Source organism: Melopsittacus undulatus, chromosome 5 (genome assembly GCF_012275295.1).
Source record: "Melopsittacus undulatus isolate bMelUnd1 chromosome 5, bMelUnd1.mat.Z, whole genome shotgun sequence".
Taxonomy (NCBI): Eukaryota; Metazoa; Chordata; class Aves; order Psittaciformes; family Psittaculidae; genus Melopsittacus; species Melopsittacus undulatus.
The window spans coordinates 7,393,398-7,414,785 of NC_047531.1; the positions used below are offsets into that span (position 1 = coordinate 7,393,398).

A 21,388-nucleotide genomic window follows, 5' to 3' on the forward strand; every position below is an offset into this window, starting at 1 on the left:
TGAAGGATTTTAGGTATTTTCCACCTTTAGCACACTTAAATTCGCTACTCATGACCCAGGTAACAATCTCCACATTAATGCTATTTCATTGCAATCAAAAAGTCCCTGCCAAACCCCAACCATCTCAATGACTGTCTTATTCTCCTCCAGAGCAGCGCTGGGCTCAGCACTTTGTCCCTCCTGGAGGGTAATTCATTCAACTAGACATAAATCACTGCTTTATGTTGTTTGGTCAGTGTTCATAGATGTCAATGTACACTGCTGAAAATGCACATGGCAGATATGAAGGGAGGAATCAATGTGCTCCACGGAAATAAGAACAGACAGGGTTTGGTTTTGGTTTATCCATGCTGCTGTACTGAGTGCAGCCGCTATTGATTCAATCCCGCAAGTGTCTGACCTGCTTTGTGCAGCACAGCTTGTCTGTGTTTTACAGCTGAATTTGTTTCACCTTGTACCTCGTGCTCCTATTCCATTACTGTGCTACTTGAAAAAACCCTCAGCCAAATCAATGCTGTTTGTTAATTACAAAAAGGAAACCACAAAATGCCAACCCAAGGCTGCTATTGGGCATCTGTGGTAACCAACGTGTCTTGACCCTGCTGGGAGAGGGCAGTGACACAACTCGGGATGCATCATCCCTGTGCAGACCTGGTCACAAGTTCAGATGACTGCAGAGATGGGCATAAAACCCATATTTCTACATGTTTTTATTTACATGCATTTGTATTGAGAAAGGTGAGAGGAAACCGGCTAACTGATCCAATTCATCTGCACTGTTTTTATGTCATTTAATGCTATTTAATCCCTTAGTCACCATCACATTCTGTGTGTAGCCTTCTAAGCCCCTGGGCCTGGTGACTCTTCACTGTGTCTGTTACCTGAGAGAGCAGGTAAGGAATACACCGCTCTTTTCTCCCTTCAGTGCAGCTTAGTGCCACCACACATGTTCTGCTCTCCCATCTGGCTGGGGCCGTGCATCAGTTCTGTTTTCCAGGCTGCGGCACTGCAGCAGAAAGAGTGAGTGGCTCCTGCACATTGTAAGGATCCTGGTTCATGGAACCCTGGCAAGAAAACTTGCTCACACTGGGTCTGCTGGTGCCACCAGAGATTGGTGCTGTCAGCTGCATGATCTACAAATACCCTTGAGTAAAACAGAAAGCAAGGGAGTAGCTGCAATTACAGCGGCATGTCTAAACTAGTGAATCACAGAATGGTTTGGGTTGGAAGGGACCTTAAAGCTCCCCCAGTTCCAACCCCGTTGCCATAGGCAGGGTTGCTTCACACTGGACTAGGTTGCTCCAAGCCACTGTGTCCAACCTGGCCTTGAGCACTGCCAGGAATGGGGCAGCCACAGCTTCTCTGGGCACCTTGTGCCAGCGCCTCAGCACCCTCACAGGGAACAGCTTCTGCCTAATGTCTAATCTGTATCTCCCCTCTGTCAGTTTAAAGGCATTCCTGTCGTTCTATCACTACATGCCCATGTAAAAAGTCCCTCTCCAGATTTCTTGTGGACTCTTTTAGGTACTGGAAGGCTGCTCTAAGGTCTCCCATAAGCCTTCTCTTCTCCAGGCTGAACAAGCCCGGTTTGGGTTGTTTTTAACAGTAATTGAACTGGTTTAGCCAACTGTATTTTAAGATGATGAACTGTTGACCTGTTCGGAGTTTCATATAAAGTATATATGTATTTTTTCTCCCCTTGAAGACTAAGTTAATGAAAAAGCAATATTCCTACTTACAGGAATGGTACGTTCATTTTGTACCATCACTAGTTAATACTTAGATCAGTCTCACTTGTTCCCTATGACCAGCACCATTCAGACTAATGCCAAGGCCTGTTCCATGGAGCAGTAATAACTGAGCCGAGTGACTGCAGACCCTTCCAGACAGGATAAATCCCTGTGAGCCGCAGAGCAAGTATCAACCCATGCACCTCTACCAAGGACAACTTAAACCCTGGGCTGATCCTCTGTGATTTCCTAACATAGGCTTAGGAGGCGTTAGTACAGGCTGGGGCAGTGCCACGCTCCTGAAGCTGTGTGTGGCTTGAAGCAGTGATTTTCAGTGGTGGCCTGAGAGCTGAACACCCTGTGCCACTGCTGCTCATTTCTGTTCAGCTGATCCACTTTTCTCAGCAAAACAATTCATCGCTGCTTTGGTTTTCCGAGTGCCCATGAACTCAGCCGTTCCCTTGTCACCTGCCAAAGCCTTTGGCTGTCTCCATGAGAACTGGACTACAAAGCCTGGAAGCAAGCTAAGAAGTGAGCACAGCACAACACTGAAACTTAATGTTACACAACAGGAGGAGACCCCTCTTATTTGTTTTCTTATATATCTTAAAACAGATTAAAAGCCACCACAGAATCCTCTGTCCTCGCCAGTGTATGAGCTGACTGTGGAAACTGGGTTATGTGTCCTCCAGGCTGTGCAGAACCTTGAATGAGGAGTGACCTTTGCTGTCCCTTCCTGCAGGTCTTTGTCAGCTTTTGTGCAGTAGGGGACAAGAAGAAATACCCGAAGTAGGCCACTGGACACTGCCATACAAGAGCTGCCACCACAGGCTGATTGATGTGTCCGCTGATGGACGGTTGTGTTGCAGCAGCTTCTCCAGGATGAAGAACAAAAGCCCTGCTCTGAGGTGGGGTGGCTGTGGTGCCTGCCCCACACTGACCCACCTGGCACCCATCACCTTCTTCCTTCTGGGCAGATGGTGGTCCTCAACCATAGCCAGATGACCTTAACCCAGCCCCTAAGCAAGGACTAGAAATGTGTCTCCTCGTAGCTCTTCTCCCCCTAAACACATGTGAGTTGGGCAGAGTGGTGGGCTTGTATGGGCAGCTGCAGTCCAAGCGCAGGAGATAACAGTGTCTGATACACATCTGGATGCCTCTGGTGCAGCCGTCAGCCCAACACTCCCAGCCAGCTGTGGAAGTGTGTGCATTGCCACCAGTTCTGGGACATAAGGCCACTGAACATCACCTGTGGCACTCCCTCCCTCCCCAGCACGGTGGCACCCCTTCTGCTGTAGGAAATGCCCCCATGTACACTTCTTTGTGCTCTTCACTCCAGGACCATGTTTATAAAATGTGGAAGCAGGGGTGTTGTTTTCACCCCATTATTCCCATGGGAAGCAGGAGGGTGGTAGTGGCCAACTGGGTGGCTGGGGAATTCCACAGACAGTGTGAATGGGGTTAGCTGACCTTGATGGGTGCTCAGGCAGAGCTGCATAAGGTTGGCGGCTCTTTTGGGATGGTCTTCGGGTATGGAGGGGCTTGAGTGAGCTTATGGGGATGGTGCTCTTTAAGTTAGGTAGGAATCTGTTCGGGAATGAGCATTCTTCAGGCTAAGACACTGATGGGATCTGATGCAGGGTGGGGTGTGGGTAGCTGGGGATTGCCAATAGTGTTCCCTTTATGTGGGAGGTAGACTGGCAATCTGGGTTGGAATGTTGGAATACATGGTGATTTACCCAGCAAAACTACACGCAAAGACAGAACTATCTTCTTTATTATAAAGATACACTATGAGGAACAAACCTGAATGTATACGGAAGCTTGTAATGGTACATGCCAAAAATGTACAGTACTATACATAAAAGTGCATTGTCACAACAGATTAACAGTACATTTCTCTTCCAGAACCGTGAAAATTCCATGTTTTTATTTGTTCTTCGAGAGTGGAAGGAATGCAATGGGAATGCAGCCATTCACGAACAGGGAAGGATGCAATGGAAATGCAACAGTACAAGAGCAAGGCTAAAGCTCCTCTAAAATTTAAAGGCACTTTCACATGTACATACTACAGATGTACATTGACACAATTAGGTAACAGTCAACAAGCAGGAAGCTACCAGTACTGCAATTTATCAAACTTGACAGTAAAGGACAATACTGATTGGATTAGGTGTGCAGGAGTTACCCTTTAGTATGTCTGTAGTTGTAGCAGTCTTTCCTGTTACATATCCACTTACTATACTTTTAAGTATCTATAATAACCATCAAACTACACATTTAACTGTGTGAATGCACTAAGTGGATGCATTCACTAAATGCACTGTTTCTAATATTTTCTTTTGCTAAACAATTTCTAATATAAGCATTATGGAGTCCAGTACAGTTATTTAAACATACAAAATTCCCTATGCCATTTAAAGATACAGGTATCCATCTCAATTATGCCGAGTGAGTCAATTGAAAAACGCATGAGACTAAAACTGCATGTCAATGAAAGCTGAAAATTCCAGTTTGTTCCACTGAGTCTAGTACATTGGGGAACTACTTCAAAACAGCTCTGGTCCCGACCAAGTGAACAGACCCTACAGCCCAGCCCTGCACTGGCCTAGCTTAAGCTCTTGCGCTAGTGTTAGGACCAGGCAGCCAAGGTGAGAGGACCAGAGGTTCACTGACCACTGCTGCACGGTCACCATGGTGGACTAAGACTTTGCCTTTAACCTACCTGTGCATGAAGTCTGTGGCTGGTTTGAGAAGGGTTTGCAAATACTAGGAGCAGTTTGGGCCTCTGAGGCAGTTTGTGGGGAACTTCTCACACCTGGGGCTTTGCATTACCTATCTACAGGGTGTAAACCAGAGCAGGAACAAGTTGCTCCTAAGTAACAACGGGAAATTACTCCTGTCACCTCAGTAATTCATTATGCCCATCAAATTTTATCACTACTCCTCCCAAACTCAACTGTTACGTACAGTGAGTGGTACGTAGCTTTCAACAAGAAGCCTTCAAGCTTTCCAACAGTGAGATCTTAAAGAATACATGGAAGGACAAGTCTTACTTAAAGCCGGTTGTACGCCTATAGGTGGACCACAATGGAACTTTTCCCTCATCTCTTCAATGAAACTTACTTTATGAATTGGATGTTGGAAAATACGTTATGGCTTACTGTCGCAATGTGCAAAACAGCTGTACATTTAGTTCACGCCTAACAAAGTCTAACAACAGAGCGCTAAGCAAAGTTGACAGCCGTCACTCACACAGACAGAGGGAAGGTACTGATTTCTGTCACTGAAAAAGAAAGGGGAAGGGGGGAAGTGGTTATGGAAGCTTTAATCAGCTTGAATGGAGACGGTAGGAACTCAGCTGCCCGTCCTGTGAGTGACCCTGCACTGCTGCAGGAGGAGGCTCATCTATAGAGAGCCCCCTTCTTTCTGCCGTCAGCATAACGGGGACATGCGCAGTGTTTGCGCTGGGCAAGGCAGGCAGGGGAGCTGGGTCAGCTCCAAACTCTTGACTAATACCATCCAAATCCTGACTTTAATTGGACACTGAGCAGTAAAGTCAACGGGAGACTCTGCCAAGCTACTGTGCAGCTGATTGTTCCAATCACCTACTGGCCTGCACAATGGATCACCAGGTTCACATACTTCCCAGAGCCTGGCTTGCTCAACTATGGACTTTAGATGAATTCAGCTCTTGTGGAAAATGCGGAATCAGGGAATGAAGGTCTAGCTTCATGGGAAAGGTACACTATTACATAGGGCAGCAAAAGTAGTTTCTAGATGCAATCCTGGAGATGTGCTTTAGCTGTGACCTGGAATGCTGCTTTTTACCAGTGAGGGCAATGCGATCTCCACATCATCTAGCACTTGTCTTGTGTGAGACCACCAACAAGAGAGCTAAACTTGGTGACAATTATACGAGTTGTGCGGGTTTGGTGGTGGGCTTGGTGGGTTTTTTGTTGTGTCTTAAATAAGAAATGTGGCCTGAGATGACTTAGGCATTCCACACAGACACTTAATCCTCACATGCTAGATTTCGGCTCTTACTAACCTGCTTGAGATTTGGTTTGGTGACCCAGAAGTGAGAGGTCCCACCTCCCTGTCCCCCCCACCCCCCCACCCCTTAGTTTTGTGCAGGATCTGTTATCATATAGCTACAGTAAGACTGTGAAGTATGGTACAATGTGGCAAGCTGTTTGTGATCCGTGTTGATTTTATTACAAATGGTGCAGCATCAAGTTTTCAAGTAAGTTTACGTTTGTTTTTAAAATGATGCACAATTGTCCAGTTTTTCTTTTAATTGAAACCATACAAAATAAAAATGCCCATGTTAATGTAGCTACTTTCAGACAATACATTCAAAAACACTGAAAAACAAAGCCTCTCCAGTTACAAACATGAACAAATGATGTTACGGAGCCCTGACTTCTATTGTTACTCCATCCCTTTCCCTAGCATACCCCAGCCAGGCACTGTGGGTGGCTGAGCTGTCTACATTGTGCAAGATTTGTCAGCTGGACCCTGGGAAGAAGGGGAAGGCCCTATGCTAGGATTTGTTTTTGGAAGAACAATAGGTTTTGGCCTAAGAGCAGGAGGTTTCAGTTGTACTCCCATTCTAGGGGCCACCATGGGCTTGAAAGTACTCATGGTGTCACTGGAAGAACTAGTGCTACGGCGGATCTGAGGCTCGGAGCTCCTTAGAACGACACTGTGGAGAGGGCTGAGTGACTCCGTGGAGGTGGCAGGGGTAGGGCTGTTCTTCATCTGTTCCAAGGTGTCCAACACAACATCAGGGGCGTGCTTGGCTGAGCTTTGCCGCTCCAGCTCACGGAGCTCGTTCAGCGCCGTGTTCATTGTCTCTTCAATGTCCTGGGTCAGAGCACAGAGAGCAGCAGGTCATTCAAACCACTACTGAAGGCAAAGCATCAGAGGAGCAAAAGGATGGGGCAAAAAAATGCATGAATTAAAATGACAACCATCCTCTCTTTAATGAGTATTACAGCACTAAAACCAATTTGCACCACATTTATTTGGAAGATGCTATGATTGTCAAGATGGCAGCTTTGGCTGGACATTACAAACATTTAATGTGTTCACATGAGAGAATCAAAAAACCAATTAAACCAAAACTTTAGGCCATTTTATGATCTGACTCTCAAGACAATGGGTATTCACTTAGCATTGTTTTTAACTGCAAAGATTTCTGTCATCTCCTGTGTACTGGCAGCTGCAGGGATTTTAGCCCATTTGCTCACTCTCCACTAACTGCTTCCATTGTCTAGTGCCTCAGGTGTTCAGGATCTGTACTCCCTCAAATGGATTATAAAACCTGGTTTTGTAAGGAACTAAAGCCTGTGTGTCTATCAGCTCTTCTCTCCTCTTGTGACTCTGAGTTAAATCTTATGCAGAAAAAAAATGCAAGATATTGTTCAGTGAGCTTACATAAGAAATCATCTTTTTTCCTCAGGATTTCTGGCACAAATGCTAAAAGAATGCACCAAGACACTAATTTACTACTTTTCAGTGGTATTGAGATACAGCTAAGCTTAAAATATCTGTTGTTTCCTGCTTGCTCACAGTGGCTTTCACAGTTTTCTTTCTAATTGCTGAACGATCCCAAGTCCAGGTGCATAAAAAAAGTCAGCAGCTTAAGCCAAACAGCACTCTATGTGGTTCTAGGAAAGTGAATAAATGACAGTAAAATATAACAGTAACAACATTTACACCTTCCTGTAATACATGGTTCATCTTTCTGACCCAAGCATGACAGTCCCTTCTATCCCTTGCTGGAAGCAGGGTTTGAAAGCAAGCATTACCAGTACATTAAATTTTAACACACAAGTGCCAGTGTTATTGTAAAATACTTGTGCAATCATATCGTACCCTCAGGGTGACCCTAGTAATCAAGTTATCCTACCTAGACAAAATGAGAGGTCTGCAGGCAGCAGTTATCTATTTGCTCAAGAGCTGTTACCAGCTCTGTACAGCGGAACAATTGGATGTTTAGGGTGCTCCCTATTCCATCCTTCTCACCTCTTCACTGCCAGGAATGAGACTGGGGAGTGTTCACATGGGGATAAGATGGCCTATGATTTACGCAGGTGCGATGTCTTGCACATTATGTTCTTAGGCACAACTACAAGCATCAAATCAACATATAGCATGAACTACATAAGAACTATACAAAAACTACCTCAAATTCACAACACCCTGCAGTGTAAATCTGTGCTCTGAATGGCAACGGTTGCTGCTAGCCAGTCGGAGCACTTTTCTACATACTGTAATACTGTGAAATAATTGAACATTATGCTGGTGAGGGACTATTCATTAGGGACTGTAGTGACAGGACAAGGGGTAATGGGTTGAAACTTAAATAGCAGAGGTTTAGACTGGATCTAAGGAAGAAATTCTTTACTGTTAGGGTGCTGAGGCACTGGAATGGGTTGCCCAGGGAGGCTGTGAATGCTCCATCCCTGGCAGTGTTCAAGGCCAGGCTGGATGAAGCCTTGGGTGAGAAGGTTTAGTGTGAGGTGTCCCTGCCCACGGCAGGGGGGTTGGAACTGGATGATCTTAAGGTCCTTTCAAACCCTAACTATTCTGTGATTCTATGATTCTACATGCAAGTTAGAATAGGCCAGCCTTCCTCAGAGCACAGTGATTTACACAGCTCTTGTAATCATACACTATCCTACTGTTTTGTGTGGCAGAGGCAATTTCATTACACTATAACGGCAAATAATTTCTTTTTATTGCTTCTGCAATGTCTGTTCTCCCTTGTGCTTCTTCTATCCAGGATCCCTTAGTGCACCTTCTTTCACACACACTGTATTTAGAAAGATAAGTAGGATATTCTCCTGCACACCCACCCCTACCAGCATATATGCTCTGTGCTATGCTATTCACCAACACTCCCTCCACAGAAAATCAGAGAGTGACATGAAACAAAGGAAACACAAACCTGAGCTATCGACTCTGGGTCCAGTGGTTTATGGTCATTGAAACCCGTGTACTGACCGGATGATGTAGATCTTCTAATTGGAGGGCTATCAATCTTCTTTAGAGAATCATGCCTACTGATGTTGGTGAGACTGCCATGGCCAGGCCTGCGCCGCCTCTCAGGGCTGTCAGCATTGAGGTTGCGATTCTGAAGGAGGGCTCTGGGACTGCAGTGAGTTGCCAGGGTGGGGGAACCCAGATCCACAGAGGAGTTGGAGAGAGGGTGAGGAGGGTGTACGGGGCAGTGGCCATCACTGCTCCTGCCAGGGCGTCTTAGAGGAGGTGGAGGTTCTGATCTCTTTCGTTGCCTGCACCAACGAAGAAGTGGTTATAGGACAAGTCACAGTGACCCATCATCAACACGCGGAGAAGTGATTGCTGTGTTACCTGAGCTGTGAGCAGCACTACTGAGAACATGTTCTGCTCAAGCTTACCTTCCTAAATACGTGTCGGAGTGACGGTCAGTGGGAGAATTCATGTCCTTTGATGATGACTTATCCTCAGTTATGGGTCCGCTGCTGGCCTCACTGTCTGCTTTCTGACTTAGTGTATCTGAGAAAGTATCATCCCTGAACAGAACACACATGGTGAAATGAGAAGTCAGTGAGTTAAGTGCGACAGAGAGTAACTTGGCACTCCCAGATATTTACCCCCTTATGCTTATGAAACCAGGCATGTTTTAATGCACTGCAGACCCTCCATGTCTCCAAAAATCCCTTATAATCCTTCTGTTTACTGAGCTCTTTACATTTCATGTGTAACCTTCCTGCAGGGAAGAACTTTGTCATCCTTGGCAAAGTACATGCTTAATACTGTAAAACAAGAGTTGAAGGCTGCATTTCTCCAGCCCTTGCTATTCTGAAGTTAAATGTCAGCAATTGCTGCAAAGAGATAGCAAAATTAAAATAGGTGCATTAACATCTGCCCCTTAATGTACTGGGAACACACCCATAAACAAGGTAGCTTAGCCTAGCAGTACCTTTTGATTAAGAGCTGTCAATTCAGGGCAATAAAGACAGAGGCATCCTGCACAGAAGGCAAATGTTTTATCTATCTGAGACTTCAAACCACTGTCCCATTGGGAACCCACTTTGTTAATTGCTTCAGTATGTTTTTACACCCCATTAAGGATCTAGTCACACCAGACACTGCTTACATATCCTGCACCACTATGTACTGGTGAGGGACAAGGCCATCAATTCCGTTGTGCCTTCCTTCCCACCAGTCTTCAGATGCTCGGTGATAGAGCAGAAGGGAAGCTCCTTTCTTGAAAGAGAGTTCTCGTGCAGATCTTCCAACGTAGTCAAACTTTGCTATAGCTTCTATGGGCTCACACTCTGGGTACAGAGGGAAGAAGAAGAATAGGTATCAGATTCCACACTGACTTATCTGCTCCTTTTGGTTTCATAAACCGCATTTATTGCATTTTCTCAGTGCTCACTCCTATTGATCAGAGACCAGCTGAGCTAAGGCAGACTTCGGGCAGTAGTTATAATATGTCCCTTACAAAGAAACATAATCAATCTGTGCCACAAGCATAAAGCATCTGGGTTGCCTCACAAGCTGCAGAAAACATAACAGCATACTCAAACATTGCAATAGCTGCTGCTGGGGCAGAGGCCTCTGCCTCTGCTGCAAGGGCTCCTACATGGCTGGGGAGTGCGATGGAGGCCAAAAATAGGATGAACAAACTCAGATAAATAATCAGAGACCCGAGGAACCAGTCTGACAAAGGAAAAGTAAACCGGAGCATCTCTAATATCTGTGATGGCAAAAGAAGATGGTATTTATCTGTGCATGAATAGGGATACTTTGCTTAACTGGGTGATGACATTTCTGTGTTTTACATGACGAGCATGCAGACCTAGTGAAAACTTAGTGTTTTAGTCAACACTGAAGCCCAGTGCTTTAATCTGCTTCCTTAACACCCTTTTTCAGTGAAGCAGACACCTAAGGATGAGTCCTCCATAGGGGCAGTCCCTGTGCAGCCTGAAGCTGCCTGAGGCAGCTCTGCCTGCTCCAGCATCCCAAGTTCTTCTGGCTTCTGCACTGGAGACTGGTATTTTCTAAAGTCAAACATTGGTTATAGCAGTCCTGGCTAATCCTCTGTCAGTATGCTGGTAAATCCAGCCTTACACTGGTGATGGACTCTGTCCTGTAACCTGTGCTTGGGTTGGAAACATACTGACGTCAGTGAAGGGTCCCTGCTGAGGGTCTGCCTGCAGGTATCTTCAGAGCTGTGGCTGGACACTGGTGAAACAGCTATGATTTTAGCACCTCTAATTTCTTCTGCATGAAACTAAAAGTACCTGAGCTCTGTCATTACAGTCTCAAAGAAGAAAAGCCTGCACAATACAGGTTTAAAAATCACACACTTTGCTGAATGCAATAACTCAAGAGTCCCCAAAATGACAAATTCCTTTACATAATTAGAACAATAGATGGAAATTTAACATCTGGGCTAATGAAAAGCATAGCAACTTTCTGTCTGTACAAACTAAAACCGCTGATGCTGTAACTCCCCAAAGAACCAGGCCGGTAATGAAAGCCACTGTCCCCTTATGACAACGTTTTGCACAGGAATGTCTTTTTAAAATTAACTTCATCCTGCATCACGAACACATAATGAAAGCCCCTTTATTGAGGTTACAGTTTACAGCTTGTTTCTTTAATAACTTGCCCAGCCTGCAGAAGGCTGCCCTGTGGTTTGCTGCTTCTGCAGTCGGGCTAAGAGCTCCTGTCAGTGATGATCTGCAGGGTGTTTAGGAGTTACAAACTCAGAAACCTTCCAAAGATGGCAGGCAGTGGTATGGGGAACTCACTGCTACAAATGCAATAGTAATGTACGCTGGCAGAAATTACTTTGATTATGTATGTGTCAATGAGAACATAGCAATAGCAGTATTAATTCCTGAAAATGCATCCCTGCAGCATGGCTTGTCGGCAGCATTCCCTGCTGGGTGAGTGGGAGATGATAGGCTTCTTGGTTTGATGGTTTTCAGGTAAAGAAAATGTAAAGATGGCATAGAAAGGAACACTCTGTAAAACTGGAAAATGTTTAATGCTGGTGTATACACACTAATATACAATCTTGTGGTCATTTCTAGATACTATGTCTATGGTCTCTAACAAAAAGTACAGATGGGACAAAGCAGCTATAGGCATGGAAAGACCCCACTGCCAAATGAAAAGAAAGAAAACTAAACATGCCTGTTTATTTTGCATTGTGTTTAAGAGGGCAGTATTATGTTGAATAGCAATAATACACCACTGACAAAAGAACACTGTTTCTATACATATCATGCATGTTGCTTGTGGAATTCATTATAAGAAGGTATTACTGGGATCAGGTAGGACTGAAAAGGAGCAGATGTTTGTATGAACACGCTGTTCTCAGATTGCAGGTAAGTTATGGGTTATGGAAGAGTGGGTCAAGAATTCAGAAGCAAAAGCTCCCAGCTCTCAGAGAGCCACTCACTAATTGGTAATACTTTAAAATTAAAGAAACCCCAGCTGAACAAAAAACCTTTACAGCAAGTAAGAAAATCCCAGCTTTCCTGTACATATTTTCCTTTGACATTCTCTGAAGTTAACTGGTAATGGCCAAGGGTACTGGGTTTATTGATAAATCCCTACACTGATTATCTGTGCAATTTCCCATTTCTCTGCTAATTTCAACAGACCATTCAGTATCTATATTTGAGTATACAGGTCTTCCTATTTACAAATTAATGGACTGAACTAGAAATAGTTCTATCTCCCTCAGTGGAATTACACTAATCTAAGTCTGGTGCATGATGGGAATCTGGTTTTTGTATCCTTCCATTGCCTGCAAGACTCACACGCTTTCTCAGAGGTCTGCCCCACTGGAATCAGCTGTATGAATGGGTAATGTACTCATAATGGATGTGACTTCTGAGACATGCTTGGTAGATTGCCTGGGTAAGAAATCCCAGCTCCTCAGGGAGAAGTGCCCAGTAGATCTCACACAGTTTTCTTAATAGAGGAAAAAGTAAGTGCAGGCAGGCTTTACCATTTTGAAAGGGGCATTTTCTTTGCTTGAATGTTGCTTCTACACGGACAGAGCAAACAGCACTGAGACTGTACTTAAACAGTAATTCACCTTGTTAGAGGTCAAGCCTCAATAGTTGAAACCAAAGTACTGTGACAGTTACTTCTAGAAATAAATGCATTTTTAAAAGTTAAGCCATTTAATAATCAAGATTTACTGAATGACAAGTATTTCCAAAATAGAGGATGAAAGCTAAATTTGGGATCTGTAACTGAAATCCATGTGGTACTGAATGTCTAATGGTAAAATTGACAGTTCGGAGGGCAATGCAATTGCTCTGCTCTGTCCACACTGTGAGCATCTGCCTACAACAGCAAAAGGATTTGATGACATCCAGTATCTCACCAGCTATCACCTCCAGTGACTCAGGTGACTCTATGGAAGTGACACATTAGGACAAACTGAAGAACTGTGGGAAAAGCTTCGCTGCTTGCAAGAGCAGAAAGGGCAGAAGAAACACAAGTGCTAATATCAGTTTTGGGATCGGAGTGCCAGATGTAGCACTAACTTCCCTATAGGGGTGATGGCACTTAAGTGGCATTGTGCTGCCCTCCCTGCCTCAAGGCACAAGGAGCTAAGGAAGAGAGGGGAGACCATCCCCTGCACTTCTTTCTAGGGTGGAGGTGAAGGGGGTGGGTTGCTCTGCCCCTGTTCAGATGTACCCTGGCTGTTGGGAACAGAGTATGTCCTGGGAAGACACTATCTCCCAATGTCTTTATCCCCTTTCTGCACCCCATCAGGGAACAGTGGCTTTGCAATTTCCAAGTCCTGTCTCCAGGACAGTGGTTCTCTGGCTGGGGAACAATGAAAGCAAAGAAATGCTACAAGGTGTTGACAAAACAGAAGCTGGCAAAATGCTGACTACAGCACACACTACTGAAAAGTGGGAAAATTACTGTGTGCTGGGGACAAAACAACAGCTTACAGTCCTATGTTTCCCTGGAAGTTTTGTTTCCACCAGAACTACCATCTCAGTTTTTACCTTGTGTTTATGAGATACCTATGAACAGTGTGATATTAATGATATGTATGTTTTCCCAGGAGAAACCCATCTGTTTAACTTCCTCAGGAAATTCCCTCTTACTTCCTTCGAAAACAAACCTCGCCACCCTTTCCCACGTGCCTCCAACAAGAATAAAAATCTCCAGCAAACCAAAGTTAAAGGAAATATGCTAAAAACTGCTTCATCAAAACATGACCAATATCCTCTGAATCTTTACTATACAGGCACTTTCAGGTAAAGGCTCTTCTGCAGTAGAACAGATTATTTTGTGCATCAGCTTCAGCACATTTTCTATTTCATTTCCAGGTTTAGGAGAAAGAAGAAACTTATGTGTTTTCCTTAATGTCCACTTCCTTTCTCAATGAATTACTTAAAAAGGTGCAATGAGGCAACCCGAATTAAATTCCAGACCAATCTGGTGAGCAAAACCCATGTCTTGAGCAGTTACATCGTTTATCAGAACTTTGTCCTGTTGACAGCTATTCTCTTCAGGGCTTGTCTTCACCAGTAACACAGTCATACCATAGGCAGCACCACAACAGGAATGTAAAACTGTTATTATAACAACACTGTGGTGAGATAGAGCCCATGGCCATTGAGGCACAGGTGATGCACTGTGCGATGCCACTGTCCTGCTCCTCTGGATCCTGGTGGTGTTTTCATCTTTCCTAGGCATGAAGTAAGTGCTTTAGAGTGCTGCTGAAAAGCTGCACTTCTTCTCCATACCCACTCGGGCCTTTGTCTCTCAGTTTGGTCACAGAGCCCCAAAGCTGGCCCCAGCCAAACCAGTGTGCCAGCACACGTCAGAGTGTGTCAGGATTTCACTGCTTCACTTGTGCTCTAAATGAGAGACAGACAGACTTAGAATCATAGAATGGTTTGTGTTGGAAGGGACCTCACAGCTCATCCAGTTCCAACCTCCCTGCCATGGGCAGGGACACCTTCTACTAGAGCAGACTGCTCAAAGCCCCTGTGTCCAACCTGGCCTTGAACACTGCCAGGGATGGAGCATTCATAACTTTCTTGGGCAACCCATTCCAGTGCCTCACCACCCTCACAGTAAAGGATTTCTTCCTTCTATCTAACCTGAACTTCCCCTGTTTAAGTTTGAACCTAAGACCCCTCGTCCTGTCACTACAGTCCCTGATGAAGACACTTCTTCAGCTTCTACTCTTGCTTCACACCTCCAATGGAAGAAGGAGCTCTTATAAAGTACAGCTATATGATCTTGGGAAAACAAAATGCAACTATGAGTTTGTTCACACCATTTAGCACAGCTGTGCTGTAGAAAGATGGGGGGTTAGCTCTACAGCGCTGATCAAGAGGAACCATGTACAGGCTATCTTGTAAAGCTGCTGGCATTCCTTAGTGTGGGTGCAGGCATGGGTTTACACCCTAGGCAGAAGATTAACACTGACTTCTATCCTCAGTTTCCCACCGCCTTCTATGATGCCTGCTCACCCAACTGTCCCTCCTTTCCAAACATCTGCAGTGATAGACTGTGCCTGCCCCTCCTCACCACGGCAAAGGGGAAGAGACAAGCAATCTGTCACTGACAGCTTGTCTACGTGACAAAGCAGATGGGTTTAGCTAGAGCGGAACTATGTTTACATTGTTCTGTGTGCAATGGGACCAGTGTAGCCAGGTTTCCTATAGATATACCTTCCTGTTCCACTTCCCTGTGGCAATCATCCCAGCCCCTAACCAGTATCCCTTATGACGTACTTTAAAAACATAAATCCCTTCTCTGTTGTAGCTTTTTTCCTCCCCTTCCTCCCTATCTGTCTCTTCCTCTTCCTCCTTCCACACATCCTCTGAGATGGACAAAGGGAAGCTTAGCTAGGGTGCTAAGTGCATGTGTGCTGGTTGCTCTCTCTGGCTTGCCTGCTGGCCAGATATGCAGTGAGCTCATGCTGCAGCTCTTCTCTACAGGAGTGTTATTCTGAAACCTCCACCTCTAAATGGCTACTAATTGTCAGGAAAATGGGAGCTACTTAATAATTGTGACACCTCTTTCCATCTGCAACACTTATGTGAAAAGGGGCAGAAGTTACTGGGAGGGCCACCTGAAGGATGGTCCAACTGAAATATATCACAGTCAGATACCCCTTTAGGAAATCCGGCTAAAAAGAATTACTATAACAGAAAGGCATCATGTTTTCCCATGGATATCCACTGCAATCAGAACTGTCAGAGTATATGTGATTAATATTTATAGCAAATGACTATTGTTCAGAAGTTTCACTGTAGGGGGTCACACATGTTTTTCAGTAGTTATAAATCCTTTCAATGGAACAGCTTTTAAATTCACATCAAAACAGAGTCCACTGAGTGGCAAATATCCCTTAGCTGAAATACTTAAAGACGCAGTTGATAAGTTTAGTTTTTGCAGACAAAAGGTAAAGAGTCTCTAAAAATGTAACATTATATCAGAAAATAATATGTGCTGACTGAAATAGTTTCTCTCTTGCCCTTCCTGTGACTGCAAATCAAGAGAGAAGAAGGAAACAGCTGGTCAAACACAGATGAATCAAAGTGAAAAAGCACACAAACAGAGATTAGAGATTCTGGCTTTGCTACAGAACACCAGGACTGAAACCCTTTTCTTTCAAATAAGGCATTTTCAAATGAGGAAAGGAGGAAGGTCTCCCGCATGAAACACCTGTAAAACTTACTCCCATCAAAGGCACAATAATGTGACAGACATACCATCTTCACTGGTGTGGGGCTCTGTACTAGCATCCTGGTCCACTTCCTCTAATGTACCATGTTCGCTGTATGGGCTGTCACTGAAGGGAAACAAAAGGTTGAGCAGAGAAACACACATATCAAAAGTATGCCACCCCAAGAGATTATTTAAACTTATTCTTGCAAAGTTATAAAGTTATGTGCAACATAATTCTCGTGACATTCTATGAATACAGAGTTACTAAAGAAGCCTACACTCTCTTTCAAACTACATCTTCAGTTATCAAGATGTTTCCAAAACCTGTATGTGTGTTGCTAGGAGAGTGTCCTGGTTTCAGCTGGGATAGAGTTCATTTTCTTCCCAGTGGCTGGTGCCGTGCTGTGTTTTGGCTTAAGTGTGAGAATCACGTTGATAACACCCCGATGTTTTAGCTGTTGCTGAGCAGTGATTACACTGTCATGGCATTTTCTGCCTCTTACCCCACCCCACCAGTGAGCAGGCTGGGGGTGAACAAGAACCTGGGAGGGGACCCCCTTCGATCCTAACTGACCAAAGGGATATTCCATGCCATATGGTGTCATGCTCAGCATATAAACTGAGGGGAAAGCTGGCTGGAAGCTGGTGCTTGGGAACTGGTTAGGCAGTGGTCTGTGGGTAGTGAGCAATTGTACATAACTTGTTATGTATATTCTAATTCTTCTATAATTATTATTGTTATTAATGTCCTTATTATTTCCCCTTCCATTTCTGTACTATTAAACTGTTTTGATACCAACACATACGTTTTACTTTTTGTCCCTATTCTCTTCCCCATCCCACCAGGACAGAGGGGAGTGAATGGCTGTGTACTGCCTAACTACCTGCTGGGTTAGACCATGACAGAGGAGAAGGGAGCAGAGATAAGGTTTCATAAGCTGAAATTTGTTAAGGTGGTTCACAGCCAGAGAGCCAGTTTGCTACCTGGCTGTGTGCTCTGCATAGTACACCTGGAATTCCTGGCTGAACACAAGGGTAGCTTACTCCACAAAATGTAGGGAACCTCATCACAATTGCCTTTGCTTCATATATATTTATAACTAGCACTTTTCTATGTGAACCTGAATGTTATTCCCGTTTCTCTTCATACTTCTACTGTGTGCAAAAGTAATTCTGTATCACAGGAGTTTTCCAGACAACCAGCCTGATGAGTTTGTTAAGGAGATAGAAGGGGAATATTCTGACTTACCAGTAGTCATCTCCAGCCATACATTTTTCGTACACTGGGCCATCAAGTTCTTTAGCATCAGGAAAAATAGCCTCATGATGGATGATGATAGTTTTGATTATCTCATTCACGTGTGCCTGACAAGACACCTGGTCTTGTATGTCTGGAACAGGCATCAGGGTCGGCCCAAAACAAATGGCCAGGTTGTATGGATCCATCATGTTTTCATCACTGTACTGAGAAAGGCTGTTGTAATAGAAAAAGCAAGAAAAAACGTCTTTTCCTCTATGACTAACCTTATTCTGGAGAAACCTTATTTTCCATCACAATTTAGGGATTTCCTGTTCTCCTTGACACTTAATCCCACATAAAGTAACAAAACAAAACAGGAGATTTCTTCAACAGGCTATATACATTATAAAGCGAGTTTATAGCACAAATATGTATGTATATGTATGTATGGGTTCTCACACTATTGTGTTTAGTGTATGCCAACCTAAAGGGCTAATGTAAAATGCATTAGCCGCTGCTGCTTCTATCTCACTGTGTTTATCCTTGGAGGCCCAAGTGCACTGGATGCTAAGTGGATGGATATACATGCCCATAATGTTTCATCAGACCTTGACACATCTCTTCCATCAACTGCCTATATAACTTAGGAAGACTTAATTGTCCTTCTGGAGGCAACACAGAGAGGCTGTGGATTCTCTGCCCTTTGTGGTTCTGGACTGGACAAAGCCTAGAACAGCTTGATATAACATTAGAAGCCTTGAGCGGGATGCTAGAACAGGTGAGGTCTGCCATGAGATCTAACGATTTCATGTAGCCAAGCAGGCATAACTGCATATGCAAAAAGCAGAATTGGATTTGCAGAAAGCCACATTATGGGAATGTTTTTTCCTGTGGATGCAACAAGACAATTTGGAGGTAGTAAGGGAGTTAGCCTGCTTTCTGAATTGCATTCCTGTGGAGAGCACAGATGTAGTTAACGTGATTGTGTAACAAGTATAGCCTCATAGCTCTGGTCAATCTGTATGTCTAAGTAGAGGTCAAGCTGTGATATAAGCTTTCAAGACATTTACACAGTGTCATTTCTGGGGGCTGAATTCATGCTTCAAAGGAATGGTAATTTTCATAACACTTTAGATCTCTGCCCCTCTTTAAAATACTGCTTGAAAGTGGTTCAGAAATTACCAGAAGAAAGGAAATGGGAACAGCTGTGAATGCAGGCACGCACACATAACCTGCCTGCAAAGAGCCTGTTTCTATAGGAACAGACAGGATGGATGAAATGGGGAAGGTCACAAAGACAGAATGAATCAGCAGAGGGCAAATTTAGGAAAAAAGAAAGAGGAAAAAGGCAACATGAAAACAGATACAGTAGGAAACAGACAACATGGCAGCTAGAATAGGGGCAAAGTGCACAAGAAGCAACATTTTCAGTGAAAACACTCAGCAAAACGAGAGAGGGCTGTGAAAGACTGGAGGATGAAACAGTGCAATTGCCCAACCTGTCCTTTACTTTCTGAATGATGAAAACGAAGAAGTTTTTCTGGGGTGATGAAGACACAAACACCACTTCCCCTTTCTGACACAACCCTCCTTCCAGCACCTGCCTGTGTTTTGCAATGTGAGAACCAAGATACTTTATGTCAAAGTATACACACTAGCTATACATCCTCTATACTGCTTGCCCTTTTAGCAGAATACTGAAGCAGCAACACCAAATCTCAGCCTGGGGGTGTCTAGCATCAAATACGCAGCTTGTAACGCCTGTGCTGCTTGAATGTACTGTTTATTTTTATCGTCAGGAGATTGAAATCAGCTTGAGATAAGGACAAAAAAAGAATATTCTGCTTTTAAATTGCATAAGCTATTTTTAATGCAGTTATAGTTTGTTTGTAAATTTTCTTCTGAGCTTTTTTTGTTACCAGCTTCAATGCTGTAACACAGTGTAGCCTGCACTCCCTATGTCAGACAACACTTTAATCTGTCTTCTTACTACTGCTACTACTACTACTCAGATTTGGACAAATGGAAGTTTAATTTGAATGAAACCTCGTGTTTTCCTTCTATTTTCATTGCCAATTAGAAGATCATCTTTTGGGCTAAATGGAGCTTAAATTCTACATAAAGTATGAATAAACCCAAAGAACTTCAACACAAGCGGAGGAAGGCAGATATAGACACTGTACCTCAGCATATTACAAAGCACTTACTGGTTAAGGAAGGCGAAGAGGTATCTCATCACTATAAGGACCGACCTGGGCAAAGTAAGGAGGAGTTTGCGGATGTTAAGAGCCCTCTCATAGAGATTGTCTATTCCTGCAATCAGAAGAAAGTATTTTAAGTCCCCTTTCATATGATGGTCTAACATGGCATTCAGTCAGTTTACTCAATTTACTTTGACTCTATCATCACACATCCCTAGCCAATATCTTCTCATTTTGACCTATTAGGAAAATAAGAGTTAAAAGTCCTGCCTCTCATTAAACCCACACAGTTTAAAAAGTAACATTTTTAAATATAAGAAGTTACAAATCTGCCTAAGGCAAACCCTGGCCACTTGCTGAGCTGGACATCTCACAAACCCACAATACCTCAGGGAGCCAAGGAAAGATGTTTGCCATCAGTTTCAAATACAGATTCATTCTCTTTACTTGAATGCTCATATCAGATGTAATATTCCAATCACTGAGCCTCTCTAATGAGTTTTCTTAATCAAATGTCCAGCTGTAGCTCTCAGAATGGCAAATTAGATGTGTAGGCAGTGCTGTGGGGGATGAATTTGTGGTTATTCTCATAAACCAGTGTTTGGTTTATGGTTTTACAGTGTGTAAACAACAAACATACAGATTACATGTATTTTCCCAAATGATTTTATAGCAGTCCATCAAAATTCTTCTGAAGCCAGCAAAACAAGGTCAGCTTAAGAAAAGCATCACTTCCTAATGTCTTATAATGAGGATGCATTATCTATCTTCTATGTTGGTCAGAAAGATTATATAGCTGTAAGTGGGATAGTGATGGGATAAAAGCCTAAGTTGTTTTTCAAAATCTGTAATATATCACTGTTTTACTCAATGTGTTGTCTGTGTAAATGACACTGTTAGAAACAACCTAAAACTTCAGCAATGCTTTTTATGTCAGCCAAGAAAGAACGCTGCCATTAACAACATCTAGGGGAAATCTCAGCAAACTACATGAGAAATACTGTCCAGTGGCACTGAAATGGACATCCAGAAATTTGGAAATGAGAAACAGGAGCTGATTCCAATAGCTGAAAAGCCAACTTTACCATAAAACATGGTATTTCAGAGCACACATTTGAAAAGAATTACTTACATATAAGTGTTCTACTGTAAACAGAGCTCCTAGTGTTTATTTGTGCTCTTTGGTATGGCTATTTCTACCAACTAGCATTTGTTTGTAGATGCAAAATATGTGTTGACTTATGGTTCTCAGAATAACTGGTGTCTAGTAATTAGTACTTTGGTACCAAGAACTAAGCATGAGCAGAGCATGTCCAGTAGCAAGACTTCTGTTTACCATGCCAAGTGCTGGAGTGCAGTAAGAAATGCCAGTATAGTAAACTGGTGGTGGTGGGGAATGTGGACTGTGGTACCTACTGCAGGAGCAGCAGAGCAGAAGTGCTGAAGGAGGTAAAAACCCATTCCCTGGCAGAGCGGCTGGA

The 21,388-nt window shown here is 43.7% G+C and overlaps 1 protein-coding gene across 2 annotated transcripts in view; it reads right to left on the reverse strand.

Moving 5' to 3' along the window:
• Positions 1–3,488: 3,488 nt before the first annotated feature.
• The window catches only part of SRGAP1 (SLIT-ROBO Rho GTPase activating protein 1), a 150,716-nt gene continuing 132,816 nt past the window's right edge, over positions 3,489–21,388 (reverse strand). For both annotated transcript variants that reach the window (XM_034062883.1, XM_034062882.1), the window contains exons 16-22: positions 19,914–20,019; positions 17,716–17,940; positions 16,511–16,590; positions 9,883–10,063; positions 9,161–9,295; positions 8,689–9,034; positions 3,489–6,599 (exon numbers count right to left, since the gene is read on the reverse strand). In XM_034062883.1, the coding sequence (XP_033918774.1) occupies positions 6,222–6,599; positions 8,689–9,034; positions 9,161–9,295; positions 9,883–10,063; positions 16,511–16,590; positions 17,716–17,940; positions 19,914–20,019 (1,451 nt within the window). In that variant the 3' untranslated portion in view covers positions 3,489–6,221. The remainder of the gene's footprint in view (positions 6,600–8,688; positions 9,035–9,160; positions 9,296–9,882; positions 10,064–16,510; positions 16,591–17,715; positions 17,941–19,913; positions 20,020–21,388) is intronic.